The 18,894-nt window shown below is 40.0% G+C and overlaps 1 protein-coding gene across 2 annotated transcripts in view; it reads left to right on the forward strand.

The window, feature by feature from the left end:
• Nucleotides 1-18,894, forward strand: part of FAT2 (FAT atypical cadherin 2) — a 116,240-nt gene that overhangs the window by 80,735 nt on the left and 16,611 nt on the right. For both annotated transcript variants that reach the window (XM_060765486.2, XM_060765487.2), the window contains exons 11-19: nt 1,248-1,444; nt 2,872-3,025; nt 5,086-5,319; nt 8,389-8,778; nt 10,535-10,749; nt 11,737-11,874; nt 13,062-13,205; nt 16,105-16,302; nt 17,183-17,993. In XM_060765486.2, coding sequence (XP_060621469.2) covers nt 1,248-1,444; nt 2,872-3,025; nt 5,086-5,319; nt 8,389-8,778; nt 10,535-10,749; nt 11,737-11,874; nt 13,062-13,205; nt 16,105-16,302; nt 17,183-17,993 — 2,481 coding nt within the window. The remainder of the gene's footprint in view (nt 1-1,247; nt 1,445-2,871; nt 3,026-5,085; nt 5,320-8,388; nt 8,779-10,534; nt 10,750-11,736; nt 11,875-13,061; nt 13,206-16,104; nt 16,303-17,182; nt 17,994-18,894) is intronic.

The following is an 18,894-nucleotide window of genomic DNA, read 5'->3' on the forward strand; positions in this document are numbered from 1 at the left end:
AAGTATAAGATTGTTTTAAAAAAATGATGCAAAATAATTTGTGTGTGAATGGTGCAGACAAAAAAGGCTACATATCAACTTTCTTGCTTTTTGAACCCAGAAAGCACTTCCCACACCTCATCCCTTGTTTAACATTTGTTATGTGAGAGATTGCTGATGGATTATCTGTGTCGATGAACTATATTATATATTATGATATTATATATTATGTTGTGGAAGCTCCTTCCTTGGAGGCTTTTAAACAGAGGTTCGATGGATGTTGAGAGTGCTTTGATTGTGTTTTTTCTGCATACCAAGGGGTTGGATTAGATGGCCCCTGTGGTCTCTTCCAACTCTATGATTCTATAGCTGTAAATCTACTTTATTGCTACTAATTAAATATAGTCAAGTTGTTTAGCAGTTTCAGTCTGAATGCACTTCCTGGGAAATATCCAAATCTCAACTTATCACATGTTCAGTGTTTACTAATCAAAGGTGTTAACAACTCCATCCCAACTGGCTAAAAGTTAGTTGGCTCATTGTTTATTTTTACATAATAGATATAAAATGTGGAGTCAACTGCCATGACATGTTCCATTTACCAATCACAAATGCCTCATCAAAAAAGCCAGAGGAATTTAATGGCAAAGAGTCAACAGTCACATGGCATAATTGGCAAGTTGGCAATATGAGTTGATAGCAAGTTGTTGTTTCATGATCCTGTGGTTGCTTTGCTCTGTGCTTTACTCATACTTCAACTGAAATAAACATGTTACCACAAAGTTGGCCCAAATGTAGTGTTATAATTGTGGTTGGGTCCAAACATGGTACTTGATGAAACTACTGCTTTGTAATAATTTTGTGCATCCTGCCTATACAGGGTTAGTCAAACTGCATAGGCCAATAAGCCATTCAATTGAATGGCTTATTGGCCTATGCATTTTGACTAACCCTGTATATAGTGATTTGATTTTGTGCAATTATTCAGGGTCAAGAAGTTAGATAGAACAAAAAACCCCTCCCTTTTGCTCCTGGTCCTGAGACAAGCAGGTTTCACCTAACCAGAACATTTAGGCTAGCTTAAAGGACATTTAATAGACTCCACTCAAGTCATATGTGGTCCATATATGGATGAGTACTTCAACCCAAACATTTGGGGGCACCCTCCACTATACCAATCCAACTTTCTTTTCTGGCTCTCTTTCTCTGAAACTCTTAATTTTCCACAATGTGTTGTCTTCATAACTGTGCTTTTCTTACCTTATCAGAAGGAGATATTCTGGGACAATTCAGTGTTAATGAGGTTGATGGAGAATGGAAAATTTTGTCCAAGACACCTCTGAACCGGGAAGATGCAGACAAATATCTGCTCAGTGTTATAGCTTCTGATGGAAAGTTTCAAGCAGCAACTGAAGTGGAGATCTCTGTCCTTGATGTCAATGATAACAGCCCTGAATGCAAGCAGGTGATTGTGTATGTCTATTCGTTGTGCTGATATGGGGCCAAAGCTGACCTTTGAGAAAACACACTGCAACCTGGCACATTCACTCCACATGCCTGGAATATTGAACCATCCCCCAAATTTCTTTAGAGGTAACATGAAGCATGTCCTCATTCTTTTGGCTCTCTTCTGTGTTAAGCAAGAGAAGGAGCAAGGCCGAACCCAGATATTTTGTTATTACAGAAAAGGAGCAATTAGAAATGGGAAGAATATTTGAAAATATTTTGTAATGGCCATAAATATGCTCCTTGAGTGTTGAAAAGCTTTGACAAATAGAATCTGGGTCTAACACTCAGTCACTATTTTCAGACAGATCCAGTCATTTTAAAGCACTGGAGGAGTTGAGGAGGATTCTCAGAAGTCAGTTAATCTATGAAATTTGTCAAAAAGGGGCACCAGAAAAAAAATGAAAAGAGGCAGGCTGTGGAGGTTGCAAAATGGAGCTCAGAATTGCATACAGCCTTTTCTCATCTTTGCCCAAGAGAATTTTCCTTTTACCTTAGCAAAAAATTACTTGAAGATCATTTGGTATAAGTTAAACATTTTATAAATCATACGTTATAAGGATCATTTGCATGAAGCATTGTACATGTTAAGATTTCCCTGGATTTTGAAGCCATTTCTCATTTGTAGTGGGCATGTGCTTTCTCTTCTCATTTTTCACTTTCTCATCAGATGGCAGAGGTTGTTCTATGGCTAAACATATTTATTCATTAGATTTCACTCTTTTTCAATAAAATTCAGAGCATCCTATGTGGGCTCCCAATGTTTATACATTTAAATAATCTTCTAGCTCCACTTTTGTTATAGGATTAACCTTCCCAAATAAAACATAACTAATCAGGAAACAACTCAACTAGCAGAATTGTTGAGGATGTTAGCAGAAGAATTCTGGGAGTTTGATTTTTTGAAAAAGTATTCTTCCTGAATTCAGGGACTCAACTTCCTGGTGGACTCATTTTGATTTTTAGCATTCCAGATTAGATGAGATTAAATAAATGGATGCTGTCAACTGCGACCCTGGATTAGCAGCAGCTCCCAAAGATGTGTTGGCAGTGATAAAAAAGAGGATTGTTTTTTTTCTGGAAGCTTCTGAGCACAATAAAGCCCCCAGTGTAAAACTGATCAATTTGTCAAAGCCAGAAATGAAGTTCTGATCACTCCTGGATTGGTCTGTTTTTCATTTTTGGTAAGGTGCCCACCCCTAAGGAGGATCAACTCATGGCTACTTCCAGTTTTTTGCTTCTTTGATTTTGGTAATATAAGAAACAATTCACCTGTCTTTGAAACTGCAACATTTGTTAACAGACACGAGACAAACCACTTGTGCTGTGAGTTGTGTGGTGACAAATTCACGTCTATCGCTTGCTGAGATGTCTTCTCTTTTCCAGATACCATACAAAGTGAAAATTATAGAAGATGCTTCGCAAGGATTTTCTGTTTTGAAAGTGTCAGCCACAGATGCTGATGTTGGCATTAATGGGCAGATTATCTACACGCTCCATGGACCTGGTGCAGAAGACTTCCGACTGGACCCCCACACAGGTAAGAGGATAATTGAAACACAGGAGCTGTTTGATACTGGTGGATCACATACTTATGCTGAGGATCAGGAAGGCTGAATGATGACCTTCTCCTGGCCCCCAAGCCTATTTGTGCAAGCAGTAGGCATTTCGTTTTGAGTTCTGGACTGGGAAAAGGACAGGATAAAAATATAAATATACAGATTGAGAATCCCTTATCTCAAATTCTGAAATAAAAAAAATATCAAAATCCAATATTTTCCGCACTAATAGCTGAGATAACAAGATAGGAAAAGTCCTGAACTGCAAATAGACATCAAGAACTGCACAGTTTCCAAATATTTTCTTACTGAGGGAAAAAATGGCTAAAATTTTGCTTCTTTTGAGAATTGCTTGGAGTGAAGCTTTCCTCATCCCAGTTCCCTGCCACCATCACTATGGTACTACAGACATCCCCCATCTTTTGATGACTTGCTTTTCAACTACTCTCTCTTTTGACAAATATAAATTATAGCCACATACCACCGTTTCAATCCCCAATCTGCTGTTTCAACCATGCGCTGGTTTTTCTCCCCATTACACTACTAAGCACTCTGTTTTCCCCTCTCAAAGGAGCTATCTACATGTGCCACAAACAGTGATGCTGATCTGGAGTGGAATACTCTGGTGCCATTGAAACCTGTATGACCAACTGTTTAACTGGCTTGCTGGCTAGCAGGTATCAGACTGTGCAGCAACAAGTTGGCTCTGCAGCTGTATTGCATTCCCACGGCCCAGCATTTGGCACTGTCAGACTGCCACACTTACCTTCCCCCTGCTGTTCCGGGCAGAGGCTGTTTGGGACCTATACTAACACTAAACAGAACAATGAAGCAGTGCTAGCAAGGGGAGGGAGGAAAGGCAGGATCACTCCCTTCTTTCCCCACTCCCATCTTCAATCACTTTGTTACTTGGCTAGCATCACTACAGCTGCCAAGTGAGGACTACCACCAGTGTCGTGCTTGGTGGTCACTGCTACATACTGAACAACACAGAGAGGAAGAGTACCACCCCATGTCCCTGTGTTTTCCAAGCCTGGGGAGAGCAGGATGGCTGTGCAAACAGCTGCAGTCACTTCTAAATAGGAAGTGGCCCAACTTTTCACAGTGCCATAAATTGCAGATGAGCTTCAGAGCTTCAGGGAAGCATCAGAACATCCCATGTTTGTTTGTTTTTTAAAATGCAGGGGCAAGGATGTGTTGAAGCAAATGGACTTTGTGTGTCATGTGGATGCCACAGAAACCATTCACCCCCACACCACTCGTTTGGTTTGTGTAGATGGGCCATTGTCTACATTGTGCATGCAAGCTTTTTCCCACCATCAACGTGCACCATCTAGTGTTCAAATTTGTATTTACAAGCTAAAATAAGATCCACTTTTGAACCATTTTCACTTTTTGACAGTGATTCAGTCCCTAATCTGTCAAAATAAAATGGGAGGATTTATATAAAATCTGTCACCTTTAAGTTATTTCTATATTGGTTAGAATTGGTGTGACTTGTAACCGAATACCTCTGTAATTCTCCCGGTTGGAAGAAGCTTTTGAAATGTTATTTCTATTTCATATGGACATTGCATGAGTGTTCAAGTCTCCTTTCCAAATGCATAAAGCCACTTATGAAAACAGAAATCCCCAACAGAACACCAGTAAATCAGTTATTGAATATGTTTCTTAATAGGGGCTGTTGAGTAGAGGAAAGTATAATTTCTTCAGAGAAGGGCCAGCAATCTCTATACATTGTTTTCCCCATATGCTAAGAACCCTTTCTTAATCTATTCAAGGAAATTATACATTAGATAAAAATTAATTGTGCATGAAAGAGTTTATGATATCAGTTAGCGCTCTGTATGCACAGATTCAATGATCCACAGCTTGAAAATATTTTCAAAAAAACTTTAAAAGCAAGCTTTCATGTTGGCATTTTATATAAGGAAAATAATTTTACTTTGCCATTGCATATAATGGGACTTAAGTATCCATGAATGCAGCAGATACCAAGGCCCACCATGTCTTTTTTTTTGTCCTTCATTGTTTGCACCAGGGGAGCTGACCACTTTTGCATTACTTGACCGGGAGTTGAAGCCTCAGTACCAGCTTGTTGTCAAGGCATCAGATGGAGGTGGCCGCTTTTGCCAGATGGACGTAATTGTGGACATTGAGGATGCAAATGACAATGCTCCAAGATTCTTCCCCAGTCACTGTGCAGTCGCCATCTTTGATAACACTACAATAAATACTCCAATTGCAGTTGTCATTGCAAGGGACGCTGATGAAGGTAAGCCAGTAGTGATATTTAGAATAAGTTTTGCAGTCATCTGAAATAGGACTTTTTAAAATTATGCTACCTTAGCATCTTCTGTAGTGTAAAACCCAACTGATGACTTTTCATTGGCTGTGGATTCACCTGCTGGAAAAGATCTGATAGCTAAAAGATCTGATAGCTGTCGGAATTCAAAACACAATTGAAGATCTGTCTCTTCCAGCAGGCCTACCCAGTCAACTTTAACTTGTGAATGTTTGTAAACCTAAACTTTACCGGTTAATATTAAGCTGCATTTTACCTGTGTGTACTTGTTGTATGTATTTTAATAGTGGTTTGTTCTACCTTGCTGTTTTAACTGTGTTGTTCCCTGGTATGCAATTATTGTATTATATTATTATTGTAACTCAAATGGCCTTTTAAAAATGAGTTCAAGATACTAAAAAAAATCTCTTTATTGTAAAAACCCAAATGAAAATAGAAAACACCTCTGGACAGATGTATGCTAATTTTATCTAGAAATTAAGCATACTGAGAGTGGAACTGAATTTGCTTAGCACTAGCTAGATGGAGCTAAGCAAAATGAAATGCAGATATACAGAATGGGGGACGCGTGGCTCAAGAGCAGTACATGTGAAAAAGATCTTGGGGTCCTTGTGGCCAGCAAGTTAAATATGAGCCAACAATGTGATGCGGTGGCAAAAAAAGCCAATGGGATTTTGGCCTGCATCAATAGTATAGTGTCTATAAGTCATGCTGCCCCTCTATTCCGCTTTGGTTAGACCTGGAATATTGTGTCCAATTCTGGGCACCACAATTGAAGAGGGATATTGACAAGCTGGAAAGTGTCCAGAGGAGGGCGACCAAAATGATCAAGGGTCTGGAGAACAAGCCCTATGAGGAGTGGATGAAAGAGCTGGGTATGTTTAGCCTGAAGAAGAGAAAGCTGAGAGGAGACATGATAGCCATGTATAAATATGTGAGAGGAAGCCACAGGGAGGAGGGAGCAAGCTTGTTTTCTGCTTCCTTGGAGACTAGGACGCGGAACAATGGCTTCAAACTACAAGAAAGAAGATTCCTTCTGAACATTAGGAAGAACTTCCTGACTGTGAGAGCCATTCAGCAGTGGAACTCTCTGCCCCGGAGTGTGGTGGAGGCTCCTTCTTTGGAAGCTTTTAAACAGAGACTGGATGGCCATCTGTTGGGGGTGCTTTGAATGCAATGTTCCTGCTTCTTGGCAGGGAGTTGGATGGCCCAGGAGGTCTCTTCCAGCTCTATGATTCTAGGGGACTACAACAACCCCATTTATTAAAGGAATGGCAGACCCATCCCCCCACCCCCACATACCACTGATAGAAGGAGTTTATTGGATACCACTTTCCAAAATTTCCAAGTACATCATATTCCAAAAAATGCAGACCCTTAAATGTTCTCATTGAAGGAAACTTTCCCTTCATACCAGCCACTTGTGACTTCTAATGCTGCATCTTTCATAGCACTTCCAAGGTGTGAAATATCTTAACGTTACTGTCTTAATATAATTCTGTCTAAAATCTGGGCACAGGGCATCTTGATATCTTATGATGGAGAAGCACCTATCCTACCAGTTTACTAGACATCATTTTTCTTATTTTGATCTTCAGGATTTCACCCTAGGGTCATGCAAACTCATTAACAAATGATATCATCTAGAAAGATTCCACATCTTTTTGATCCTACTTATTTCATCAAAATCAGGCATGCTGCTTAAAATATTCTTTGCCCATTTTTGTTCCATGGCAGTAATTTAACCTGCATCAACTTGTAAAATAAACACACTAATCTTCCATACTTGATATGTCTTTACCAAATAATAACAAAACACTGTATTGCTCTCCTCTTTGCCTTTCCAGAAAACAAAGATGCCATACCTTTTGATCCACATTAAATCCTGAATATATGGTCATTGAAATAAATAAGAGAATACCAATTCTGAGCACTTACGGAAAAGCTGACATTATTCAAAATAACAGAAATAATCACTTCTTTTCAAAATGGTTTCCTTTTATTAATTTCATCAATAACAATGGGAAACTTACACATTGTGTACCTATGGAGAGAAGATTTAGTTGAATGCATAAATTTATTATCATTTTCTCATGCTGTGAAACCATGAACCCAAAAATTTCATATAAACCTTAAAATCTTTCTTTTGTGGAAATAATATGCAATGACTTGGAGATATCTTGTTTGTTCTGTTTTTAAAATAACATCATTATTTTTTACATAAAGAACACGGCTTCTTGGTGTGATTGGCTGGATTTAAAGGTGGGTTTTAGGGGCACTTACAGTAGTGGCAATAAAATGTGTGTGGAAAACAGTTACAAAGTTGTAAGTTTAACTTAAAACATTGTAACTAGCTAACAGAATATCAGGAAGTATTTATCTCACAGTGAAAAAAAACAACAACCAAAACAAACAAACCCAAAATCCAACACAAGAATGCGAGCTAAGATTTGTTGTCCAAGGATAGGGTCAATTAAATAAACAATTTTACATTTCAAAACGTAAAGGTAAAGGTTGTCCCCTGACATTAAGTTCAGTTGTGTCCAACTCTGGGGGCTGTTGTTCACTTCCATTTCTAAGCTGAAGAGCCGACGTTGTCCATAGACACCTCCAAGGTCAAAATATACCATCATTTCAGATCTTATCAGATGGGCAGAGGGAAAGTGGGGGAAAGTAGAGGGAACTGTCCTCCTTTGTTCCCTACCACCTTTCACTGTCTTCTGGGATGGTGTCCCATCCCACACAGTTTCTCGTCCTTTCCCTGCTTCCTCTTCATGTTCTCCAATTGGAGTTGGGTGTTACCTGACTCCTCCAAAGCTACTCTGGGCTCTGTTTCTCCTCGTTGCCAAAGTGGAGCCCCACAGATTCCTGCCAGAAGTTGCCCTGCATCATGTGATGGATTTTGTTTCAGCAATGAGGAGAGGATGCAGAGAAGACTATGCCTGATAAGGTCCTTCATACTATGTATTAAGTAACTCTGCTCAAATAAAATACTCTCTCCTAATAATATTTCTGTCTTTTGTGTGTCTTTCCTCCCAGGTCATAATGCAGAAGTTGTCTATTCTCTTGCTGAGTCAGCTAGTGGCCACTTTTCCATAGAGGAGACAACTGGAGTGATCCATCTGGAAAAGCCTTTAATGGAATTGCAGGCTTCTGCACTGGAGCTGACTGTGTGTGCCACAGACAGGGGTTCCCCATACTCCCTTTCTTCCCTTGCTACTGTGGCAGTCTCCATAGTGGACCTAAAAGAATATTTGCCTGTCTTCCTGGACTCAGAGTATGTGGTTGTAGTACAAGAAGATGTGGCTGTTGGCACAGAGGTTTTGAATCTGGCCTCATTGACAAGAGACAATGCTCAGAGCACAGAGATCAAGTATGAAATCATGAATGGGAATGATCATGGGAAATTCAGGCTCCATCCAACCACAGGTAAGTGGGTTCTTTATTCATCAATCACATTATTCCAGTGTTATGTTTTTATGTTCACTTCTAGCAGGGGTCCTATTGCCTGTTCTCATTGTTTCAGTCATATTTTTGTTCATAAAAACATATTATGTAACATTTCCCATTCTTATATTATATTTCCCTTAATTTATTTCTCTGGAGCTGGAGAAATTACTCTTATGGACTCAATTACCAAACATTCTGGAAGCTTTATTACAAAATGTCAATTTCCAAATTCTGCACAAATTCTGTATCAAATCTTTCAACCATTTAGTGGTATGGTTTTATAGAAAAAGCATTAGCTTTCAAATGCTCCTACTTCAAAAGAATAACAACCAAAGAACTAACAAAATGTTTTGAGTTCCAGCATAGTGTAGTGAGTTAAGTGCTGTGCACTGACCTTTTAATGCAGGAGCTAGACTAAAGGTAGGTAAAGGTTTCCTCTTGACATTAAGTCTAGTCGTGTCGAACTCTAGGGAGTGGCACTCATCTCCATTTCTAAGCCAAAGAGCCAGCGTTGTCCATAGACACCTTCAAGATCATGCGGCCGGCATGACTACATGGAGCACTGTTACTTTCCCACAGAAGTAGTACCTATTGATCTACTCACATTTGCATGTTTTTGAACTGCGAGGTTGGCAGAAGCTGGAACTAACAGCAGGAGCTCACCCCACTCCCTGAATTCAAACTGTCGACCTTTTAGTCAGCAAGTTCAGCAGCTCAGCAGTTTAACCTACTGTGCCACCAGGGACTCCCTGGATGTGTAAGTCCCGGACTACACATGCCTCAAAAGTATGCTACAGCACACTTTAAGCTCATTAACCCAACACAAAGTTGGGAGAAAGTCCAAAATGAAGCTCTCAATGAGCACTAGTCCACTTCAGTGTAAACCATATCACACAGTGAAATTAGCTGCACAGAATGTGAGTCACTGTACAGATACCCAAAGCACTCCACTAAAGTCCACATGCGCATTCCAGAATGGGGAGTTGGAAAAAAATGCAGTCTGTATGGCTGTCAAGCCATGGATACTGTGGGTCCTGGAATTGGTTTGAGGCTGGACTCTGGTTTATGTAATCACCACCCTGGTCTGAGACTGCTTCCAAAATTTGCAATCTAATTATCCACACAGCAAAACTGCTTTCTTCTATGGCAGTTTCAATCTAACCTAAGTGGCCAGTATAGACGTGCCCTAAGATTCTGTGGGCCAAGGGTTCAAGTCTTTGGTTAGTCAAATGTACTGAGAGGCCTTAGACAAGTTCCATTGTCTCAGCCTAAGAGGAAGGGCATGGCAAATCTCCTCTGAATATATTTTGCAGGAAAACCCCATGACTGAGTACCATTGTTGTTGTGTGCCTTCAAGTCGTTTCCAGCTTATGCCGACCTTAAAGTGACTGCATCACAGTTTGAGACTGAGAGTTGTCCAAGGTCACTCAGTGAGTTTTCATTGCTGAGTGACAATTAATCCATGTTTTCTAGAGTCATATTCTAATGCTCATACCACTATATCACACTAGCTCTCATTGGATCACTTGAGGGTCTCTATTAGTTAAAAATATATATTTAAAACATGCAATAACTCTTTGTTACTTTAGATTGCAAATTCTTTTTTAACAGAATACTTTATCTTACCATGATTTAAGCAGTTCCTTCTTTTGATTGTCTGGACTTCTAAGCTAGTATAGTGTTGTGTGCTGTTTTCAAAGAAATTGTAATCATTGTTGTCTCTACTTCTACATAGGCATCCTATATATCAACAGAAGCCTGGATTTTGAAACTAGCCATGAATATTACCTGTCTGTTGAGGGTACAAGAAAGAGCTCTGCCTCTCTCAGTGACATTGCCATGGTCATTATCAATGTCACAGACATAAATGATCATGTGCCAAAGTTCAGCCAAGATCTTTATATTGCTGACACCCGTGAAGATGCTGCTGTTGGTGAAATTGTGCTCACGGTAAGACCTAAGAAAGGATTCCTCTACTGTTGCCCCTGCTACTATTGTTTGATATCCAAATCGCCTTTGTGGAGGTCTGTGCATTAGACATTGTATGTACTTAACATTAAAAATGGGTCTTTCTCTTGATATATTGTCAGTTGCAAACAGGGGAAGTGAAAAACAACAGGAGAAAGTAATGTTTAAGATAGGGAATGCAATTTTTGTCCTATTTGGTCTTCTACTAACCCTAGTCAGTATAACTAGCATTGAAGAATGTTGGAAGTTGCAGTTCATCAACATCTGAAGAATCATATGATTTAAAGTATATTAGCCAATTAGCCAGTAGCTCAGTTATTACACAAAATGCAGAGTCAAGAAATTAGAAGAAGACTAGGACTTGGAAGGACAGCTATCAAGATCCTCAAGTATAGAAATAGATCACAAAATATCAAAATCACAGTTGTCCGTGCCATTGCATTTCAAGTTTCTATTTACGGTTTTGAAAACTGGAAAGTGACAAATGCTGAAAGGAAGAGAATTAAGTGATTTGAAATATGGTCCTAGTGAAGAGTTCTAAAAATGCTGTGGACTGCTAAACAGACAAGTAAATGAGTCCTAGAGCAAATCAGACCTGAAAATCAAACAATAGATTGAAAATAGAAAATTGAGCAAATCAAACCTAGAGCAAGTCAAACCAAAAAGCCAAGATGACTAAACATCATTAGAAGAAAAGACTCTCTATAAAAAACAATAATGCTTGATAAAGGAGAAAACGGTAGTGAAATAAGAAGACAGCACTATCGTTAGATACTAGACCCAGTCAAGGGAGCCGTTGTCCTGAGTCTGTAAGATCTGATTCCTCATTCATAGTCTAGCCATAAGTTGAATTTTACATTTTTCTTCTTTTTAATCTTGGAAAATCTTGTTTTAAGTTCTCTCTCCATTCAGCTTTTATTTGTTCTTTCACATGAATGTGATGACAATGCTACTGTTTTGCCCCAATAGGTTTTAGCTGATGACAAAGATGGAGTGATGAACAACCAAATCACATACTCCATTGTGGCAGGGAATCCACTGAGCCATTTCATCATTGATCCCCAGACTGGAGAGATCCGTATTGCCAAGTACTTGGACAGGGAGGAGGTGAGTGGCAGGCTCATTTGGGACTTGGGGTGAGTCTGATCCCCATATGATGGCCAGGGCAAAGGAAAAACTATCCCCAAATGACAAGAGAAGCTGACAGTGGCCATCACTGCCCTGATTTGTTCTGTATAATAATATCCTATCATTGATTAATTTTTATTCCACGTTTCTCCCAACATGAATACAACATTCTAAAACAGCAACAAACTGTTAATTCATAAGTTAAAATTCAGTTAAACTCAATTTCTGTGTTTAAAAATGAGTTAATTTCTATTTAAAGACCACAAGTTAAAAACCAAATGTAAACAACATTAAAAGGCACTTAAAACATAATAAAATAAAAACACTATATACCTGCTTTAAAAGCTCTGGCACCTATCCTAAAATCAAAAGCTTCCTTAAATGAAAACGTCTTTACCTGCTGATGGAAAGACGGGAGGGAGGTAACCAATCAAACCTCCCAAGGAAAAGAGTTCCACAACCTGGGAGCAGCCACTGAAAAGGCTCTCCCTTTCATCCTTACCAGACACACTTTGGATAGTGGTGGAACCAATAAAAAAGGTTATTCATCATAGTCATTGGGCCACTCTCCATTCCCTCAACATACAAGTCATCTAGATAGGGTGTTTTGTCGAAGGAGGCAGAGTTCCTTTGTAAGGAGAAGACAATAGAATTCAGCAACTGGTTTTGAAGATTAATCATGAATTCAGGCTTTGTCATGAAGGCTCTTTGGTTTGGCATATACACCTGATCCACTCTACCTGCTTTTATTGTACCACGTTTAACAAATTTCCTTATAAGAATAATACAGTTTTCTTGATTCAGCGTACCTCTATCTCCATCTTTTTCAAATGATCAATCAGATATATATAGGCAGTAAAGTCAAGAAATAAATCACTTTATCCACATTTTTCCCCATATTAGTCCTTTAACATTTATACCATCCTCAGAAAGCTACAAACCCCTCTGTATTGACAATGAAATATAGGTTCTTTGACTGGGGACTCAGAGCACCCACTGAGAATTTATAAACTATCTGATACTGATCAGTACCGTAAATCCTCGTTAAGTAGAAGGTACTAAAAATAAGGAGACTGTTAACTGATCCTTTGCTTAATCCTTGCTTTTAGAGTTAAAAGGCTGATGAAATAATGAAGCCCTCTTTGTGCATGTATTATACTTTGCAGATATCCAGCTACTCGCTGAAGGTCCAAGCTACAGACAATGGGCAGGGGCCTCTTTCTAGTGATACCACTGTACTTATTCGTGTGTCAGATATCAACGATAATCCACCAAGGTTCTTTCAGCTCAATTACAGTATAGCAGTTCAGGTAAAGTAATGATTCAGAGGCACTGACTTAACCCTATTAGGCTTTTGCAGAGATAATCTTTTATGTTCTCATGTTAATTACTGTGTTGCCTGGAGCTTATGAGACAACCCAGGCTTACATGTAATAAGAAACCAACATGCTAAAGTCAGGGGGCTTAAGCTGAATTTGCAGTTGTGCGTTCAAGTGCAAGCTCCGTTCCACAATCAATACAGTGCAAACCAACACATGATTAGACTTGGAAATAAACAGCCACAACTTTGTGTTGTTGTAGGTTTTTTGGGCTATATGACCATATTCTAGAAGCATTCTCTCCTGATGTTTTGCCTGCATCTATGGCAAGCATCCTCAGAGGTTGTGAGGTCTGGTTGTGAGCCACAACTTTATTTGGTTACAGTGAATATTAGGATAGGTCTGCATCCAGACATTGACTAATCCACCTGCCGATTGATGAGCTATCTGTCCCATTACTGAATCCAATTATATATGGTCTGAAAAGAGCCTGCTGAGATGTGTGAGCCCCAGGCTCACAGTCACTTAGGATTTGTGTATGTGAGAGGTAGCAAACTTCCACACTAACCCCTCTCTCCTTGTCCTCCTACTGGGATTCCTTGCCAGCCAGTTCCCTATGCAAACGCACCCAAATCTGGATCCATAATCCATTCCAACCACCTTTTACAAAATTGTGACAAGTTTAATACAGCAAAATTACCATGCAATTGTGAATTAACAATGTATTAAATTATATTATGTAACAAAGTTAATTAACAGTTAAGGCCCTTCTACACTGTAGTAAATCCCAGGAGGAACTGGGATTTAATAACCACACCCTCCCACATCCATCCTCCCATTATCCCTCAAAAACTTTCTCCAGGCACATCCAGAGAGTTCTCCTGACAGGCAAAAGTGATGTGTCAAGAGGTGGGGGGCGGGAGGAGAGAAATCCCTCTGGCAAGCCCCTAACAGTAGGCCCCTGGAGTAAGTTTGAGGGGGGAAGGGGGTTGGAGAAGGGGGTTGGGGAAGGGGGTGGGTACCATCCCACTCCTTCAGGTTACAGGGGCCTGTAGAACTGAGATTGCTGTGTGAATTCATCCCTAGGGCTGCAGAAACAGTCCCGGGGGTCAATCCGCACAGCACCTGCAAAGATCCGGACCTCAGCTTAAGGGCCAAATCTTTGCAGGTGTCAAATTAATCTTGAAATAACTGGGATATCCAAGTTCTCTCCAGATTAATCCAGGTTTATCTGAGGCATCATTTGGACAACCCAGCTAAACCTGTTACCTGTTGTGGGCTTTAGGGACTGTGTAGAAGGGTCCTAAGATGCGATAAAATGAAGTTGACCATTAGCAATGTCATGAAATTCTTAAGATGCAAGGTAGGTGATGGAAAGAGATTTACAGCAAACTGCTGAAGCATACAGTTCACTCCCCTTAACAGGCATGTAGCCGGGGGGGGGGGGGGGGCTTGAGGGGCTTCAGCCCCCCCCCCCTTGAAATTCTCATGGTGGTTCACGAAAAGGCCTTACTGGTGCATTATTTAAACTGTTATGTTTATTCATATCATGATCTGATCACCATACTCAATATATCCCATATGCATGGGAGTATTTGGGTAACGATACAAAAGGTTTGCTAGGGTAGACCCTCTTAGGCTTGGGTAACCACGGAAAAATTTGGTTCTAAACTCATTTTGTTTTTAGGGAGCTCTTGCATTTCATTTTTTTTTAATAATTCCGAAATTTTCCTTTTAAAAATTTCAAAATATACGAAATTTCGTATAATTACGAATTGATTCGTTAATGGCGGACGCGATTGCGCAATATGCTAAAAAATCCTCCAAATGGGACAGGGGGAACTTCTGAAGCTTCCCTCTCCCTCTGTTGTTGACTGTTGATGTGATAAAACACACAACAACTATAAAACTTGCACCAGACATGCGAAAATAATTACGAAATAATTACGAAATAATTACGAAATAATTACAAAATAATTACAAAATAAATTGAAAAAATTGTTTCGAATCTAATTTACTCCTCACACTATTCCTGCATAGCTCAATATTGGATCGTAAGCTAATTTAAATACGAATTAATAACGAATTACGAAATTAACAAACAAAACTGCCCAAGCCTAGACCCTCTTTCACTCAGACTCAGCCCCCCCCCCCCGAAACAAACTCAGCCCCCCCCCCCGAATTGAAATCCTGGCTATGGGCCTGCCCCTTAAGTACCCCTTAAGTACCCCAGTATCTGACCAGAGTGGACATTTCATCTGGGCACTCCAGCAAGGTTGAGGTTGCAAGCCGGTTAATGTGGAAGCAGCATCCCACTTCAAGCTCATTGGCTGTCTGGCTGGGAGCCAATCAGCAGATCACTTATCGATCCAGCCAGGGAATGAAACTCCCTGTAGCAGCCAGACCACTCGCCACACTCCCCCACCCTGAACTGCAACATGGTGGCCCCCAGAGAGACCAGGCATTGTGTATGTTAACAGCAGCACCATGCCCTTGTTAGTTCAGTAGATAGTAAAATAGCTGAAGAATCTCTGGTCTACAAATAGACAATGAGGACATATTTATTACAAAACCAGTTTATGGGGTTTTGTTGTTTGTTTGTGCATTCCCACATTTCTGTTTTCATTTTTCTGATAGGTTTGAGTTAGAACAACTGTGAACTTTTGTTTGTGTTTTCCAGAGTGTCTTCTGTGCTTTAGGAAATTAGCAATTCTGTAAATAGTGGTGATTTTCTGAAATGTATATAAATATATTTTGTATGTATATATTTGAGTCTTCTTGTGGAAGCTGCTTTGAGCCTCTTTGAGAAGAGAAAAAGTGGGGTAGAAATAAACATAATAATAATAATAATAATAATAATAATAATAATAATGTATTTTGAACATCTTAGGAAAACTCTCCAGTTGGCACCAGTGTCCTTGAGCTAGTTTTGAGTGATAGGGACTCCCCAGAGAATGGGCCACCATACTCTTTCAAGATCATAGAAGGAAATGAAGGAAAGGCATTCCAGATCAACCAAGATGGTGTGTTGGTGACCTCATCCATCCTTAACAGAAGAACAAAAGAACAATACCTTCTGCATGTCCAGGTAAAGCTAAATGGCATGTTGCTTGTGAACTGTCTCCATCTACCTTTTCAATGAAGCGCAGTCATAACTGCATGAGAGATTTTCAGTTAAATTAGAAAAACTTTTTGTGGATGGGGCATTTGAACTGAGTCATCCACCATGTTAAAATCATACCTGTAGGCTGTTACTTGTTCACCTGGGAGAAACTGCCACTGCTACAGGGAAATTTGCAACCCCTTGCAGCTGTGTTTCATTAAAAAAAATACAAGACAATGGCCTTGGAAAGCCAAGCTGATTCTGTGGAATTTGCTGCTGCATAACATGATGACAGACAGTAGGAAGATTACGGAGGATTAAATAGATACATGAAAAATATACTGCCATTGGCTATAAATTAAGATATAAAATGTGCAAAATGAAACTTGGGAAAGTTACATTGTGAACTTTCAAATCTCATATATTGGAGTTGTACCTCCCCTCCCCCACTCCAGAAAAATAATAATTTTGGCAAGTTCTGGTCCAGGCTCAGTGGTTTACTAGGCTAAAGGGAGAGTAGACTCTCCCAAAGCTGAATTCCTTTTCAGAAGATGACTCAAAATTTTTGGAAAAACTTCACTGAAATCACCATTGCAACATCTCTACTATTCCAGTTTTGGTTACACTGTGAATTGTTCTTAGGATTTGTAGATTTGTCAATGTACACTCCATTGAGAAGTTTAAGCCAATGCAGAGTTTATTAGAAAGACCCAGATTTCTCCATAAGGCCTCAGCTGCAAGGGATTGGATATTTTATTTGAGCAGTGGGTGGAGGGTGGAGGATAGGGAGGAAAGCCTGCAAGGGTCAAGAATGTTGCATGTGGTGATGCAGAGCTGTAACAGTTTACTCCACCTTTCTAAACAGGTCACAGATAGTGGCATCCCTCCTCTGTCCTCCTCTGCATTTGTAAACATCCAAGTGACACAGCAAAGCAGATACCCTCCTTCTGCACTTCCACTGGAGATTTTTGTCACTACTAATGAAAGAGCATTCCGAGGTGGCGTTCTTGGCAAAATCCATGCCACAGATCGAGACCCTCATGACACCCTGCTATACACTTTAGTGTCCAAAGCATTTGAAAAGAGATACTTTTCAGTGGGTGCTACAGATGGGAAGATTATTGCTGACGATGGGCTCCCGCATGGACATTATGCTCTGAATGTAACTGTCAGTGATGGAACATTTGCAGCCACAACCACTGTCCACATCCATGTGTGGTCCTTCAGCCAGGAAACCTTGGATAAGGCTGTGATGCTACGCTTCCACCACCTTACTCCAGAGGAGTTTATAGGGGATCACTGGCACAACCTGCAAAGGTTTCTGGGAAGAATCTTAGAAACCAGACGGCAGAACATCCACATGGCAAGTCTGCAACCTTCAGTGGGTTCTGATGGTGTAGACCTCCTATTGGCCATTGGAGAACCACGACGTGCTTTCTATGAGCCCAATTTCATTGCTAGCAAAATTTATCAAGCAGCTGCAGAAATGGACCAGCTAGTGGAACTGCAAGTCAAGAAGTTGGCTCATGTTCCGTGCTATGAGGCTGACTGTGCTGCCCAGCGGGCCTGCAAAGAAACAATTCAGCTTGATCCAGGCATGGTGTTCACTTACAGTACTGCCCGACTCAGTGTCCTCACTCTTCAGCATAACTTGGAACAAATATGTTCTTGCAATGGTGAGAATGGATTATCTGTCTTTTGTTGCATTATAGCATGACCAACATTATTTTGCTTTTATTTCACAAACATAGTCATTGTTGTTCTCCTCTGTAACAAGTGGGTTAGTGAATTCCACAAGTCAAGACCAGAATTGTTTCTGAACTAAGGAATGTTATTCTTGGAATCAGGCTCCTTGTCAGATTCTCTTGTGTGACATGGATTGGAAAGAAGAAATCAAGAGAATAGTATAGGATGGTGTACCATGGAATATAGAGGTCCATTAGTACTGTTGTGACTTAGGGTGGTAGGGGTGGTGTAGTCTAGTGTCAAAAGAGACTGAGCTATGAGATAAGTGAGTCTTTTGTAGAATTGAACCACTACTGACCCAATTTGCATGCCAGGTTCCCGTAAGACACACATGTGAAACTAGTGACCTGTTAGATATTAGTGATGGGGACTGGAATTGGAATCTAACAATATCTAGGTGACCACAAGTTATTTGTTCCAGTATGCGAACTACAAGGTTCTTCCAGACTGGCCAAAAGCTTCAGGGTTTAGCAGAAGTTGCAGTTGAAGTTACTGGGCATTTTTCCCATAATAGTCACATGACTTTCTTCTTGTCTTGTTTTTTTTCTTGTGATTTTCTGGTATTAGCAGCAACTTATTAAACCCTCTACACCCCCTCCACCTTTTGGAAGGTTTCTGATACAGGCCAGATTAGTCTTGGTTCTTCCTACTTTTGGACAGTTCCACTGATGATATTTCAAATTGGATATGACCATTACCACTGAGGTTTTCCTCTGCCCACCCCTCTTTACATTTCTGATTTGCAACTTGAATATTTCCTTTTATTTTTTCCTTTATTTTAGTGTAGTAGTGCTAATGCTCAGCATTTTAGCACAATTATTAACCAAAATA

Source organism: Anolis sagrei, chromosome 2, assembly GCF_037176765.1.
Source record: "Anolis sagrei isolate rAnoSag1 chromosome 2, rAnoSag1.mat, whole genome shotgun sequence".
NCBI lineage: Eukaryota > Metazoa > Chordata > Lepidosauria > Squamata > Dactyloidae > Anolis > Anolis sagrei.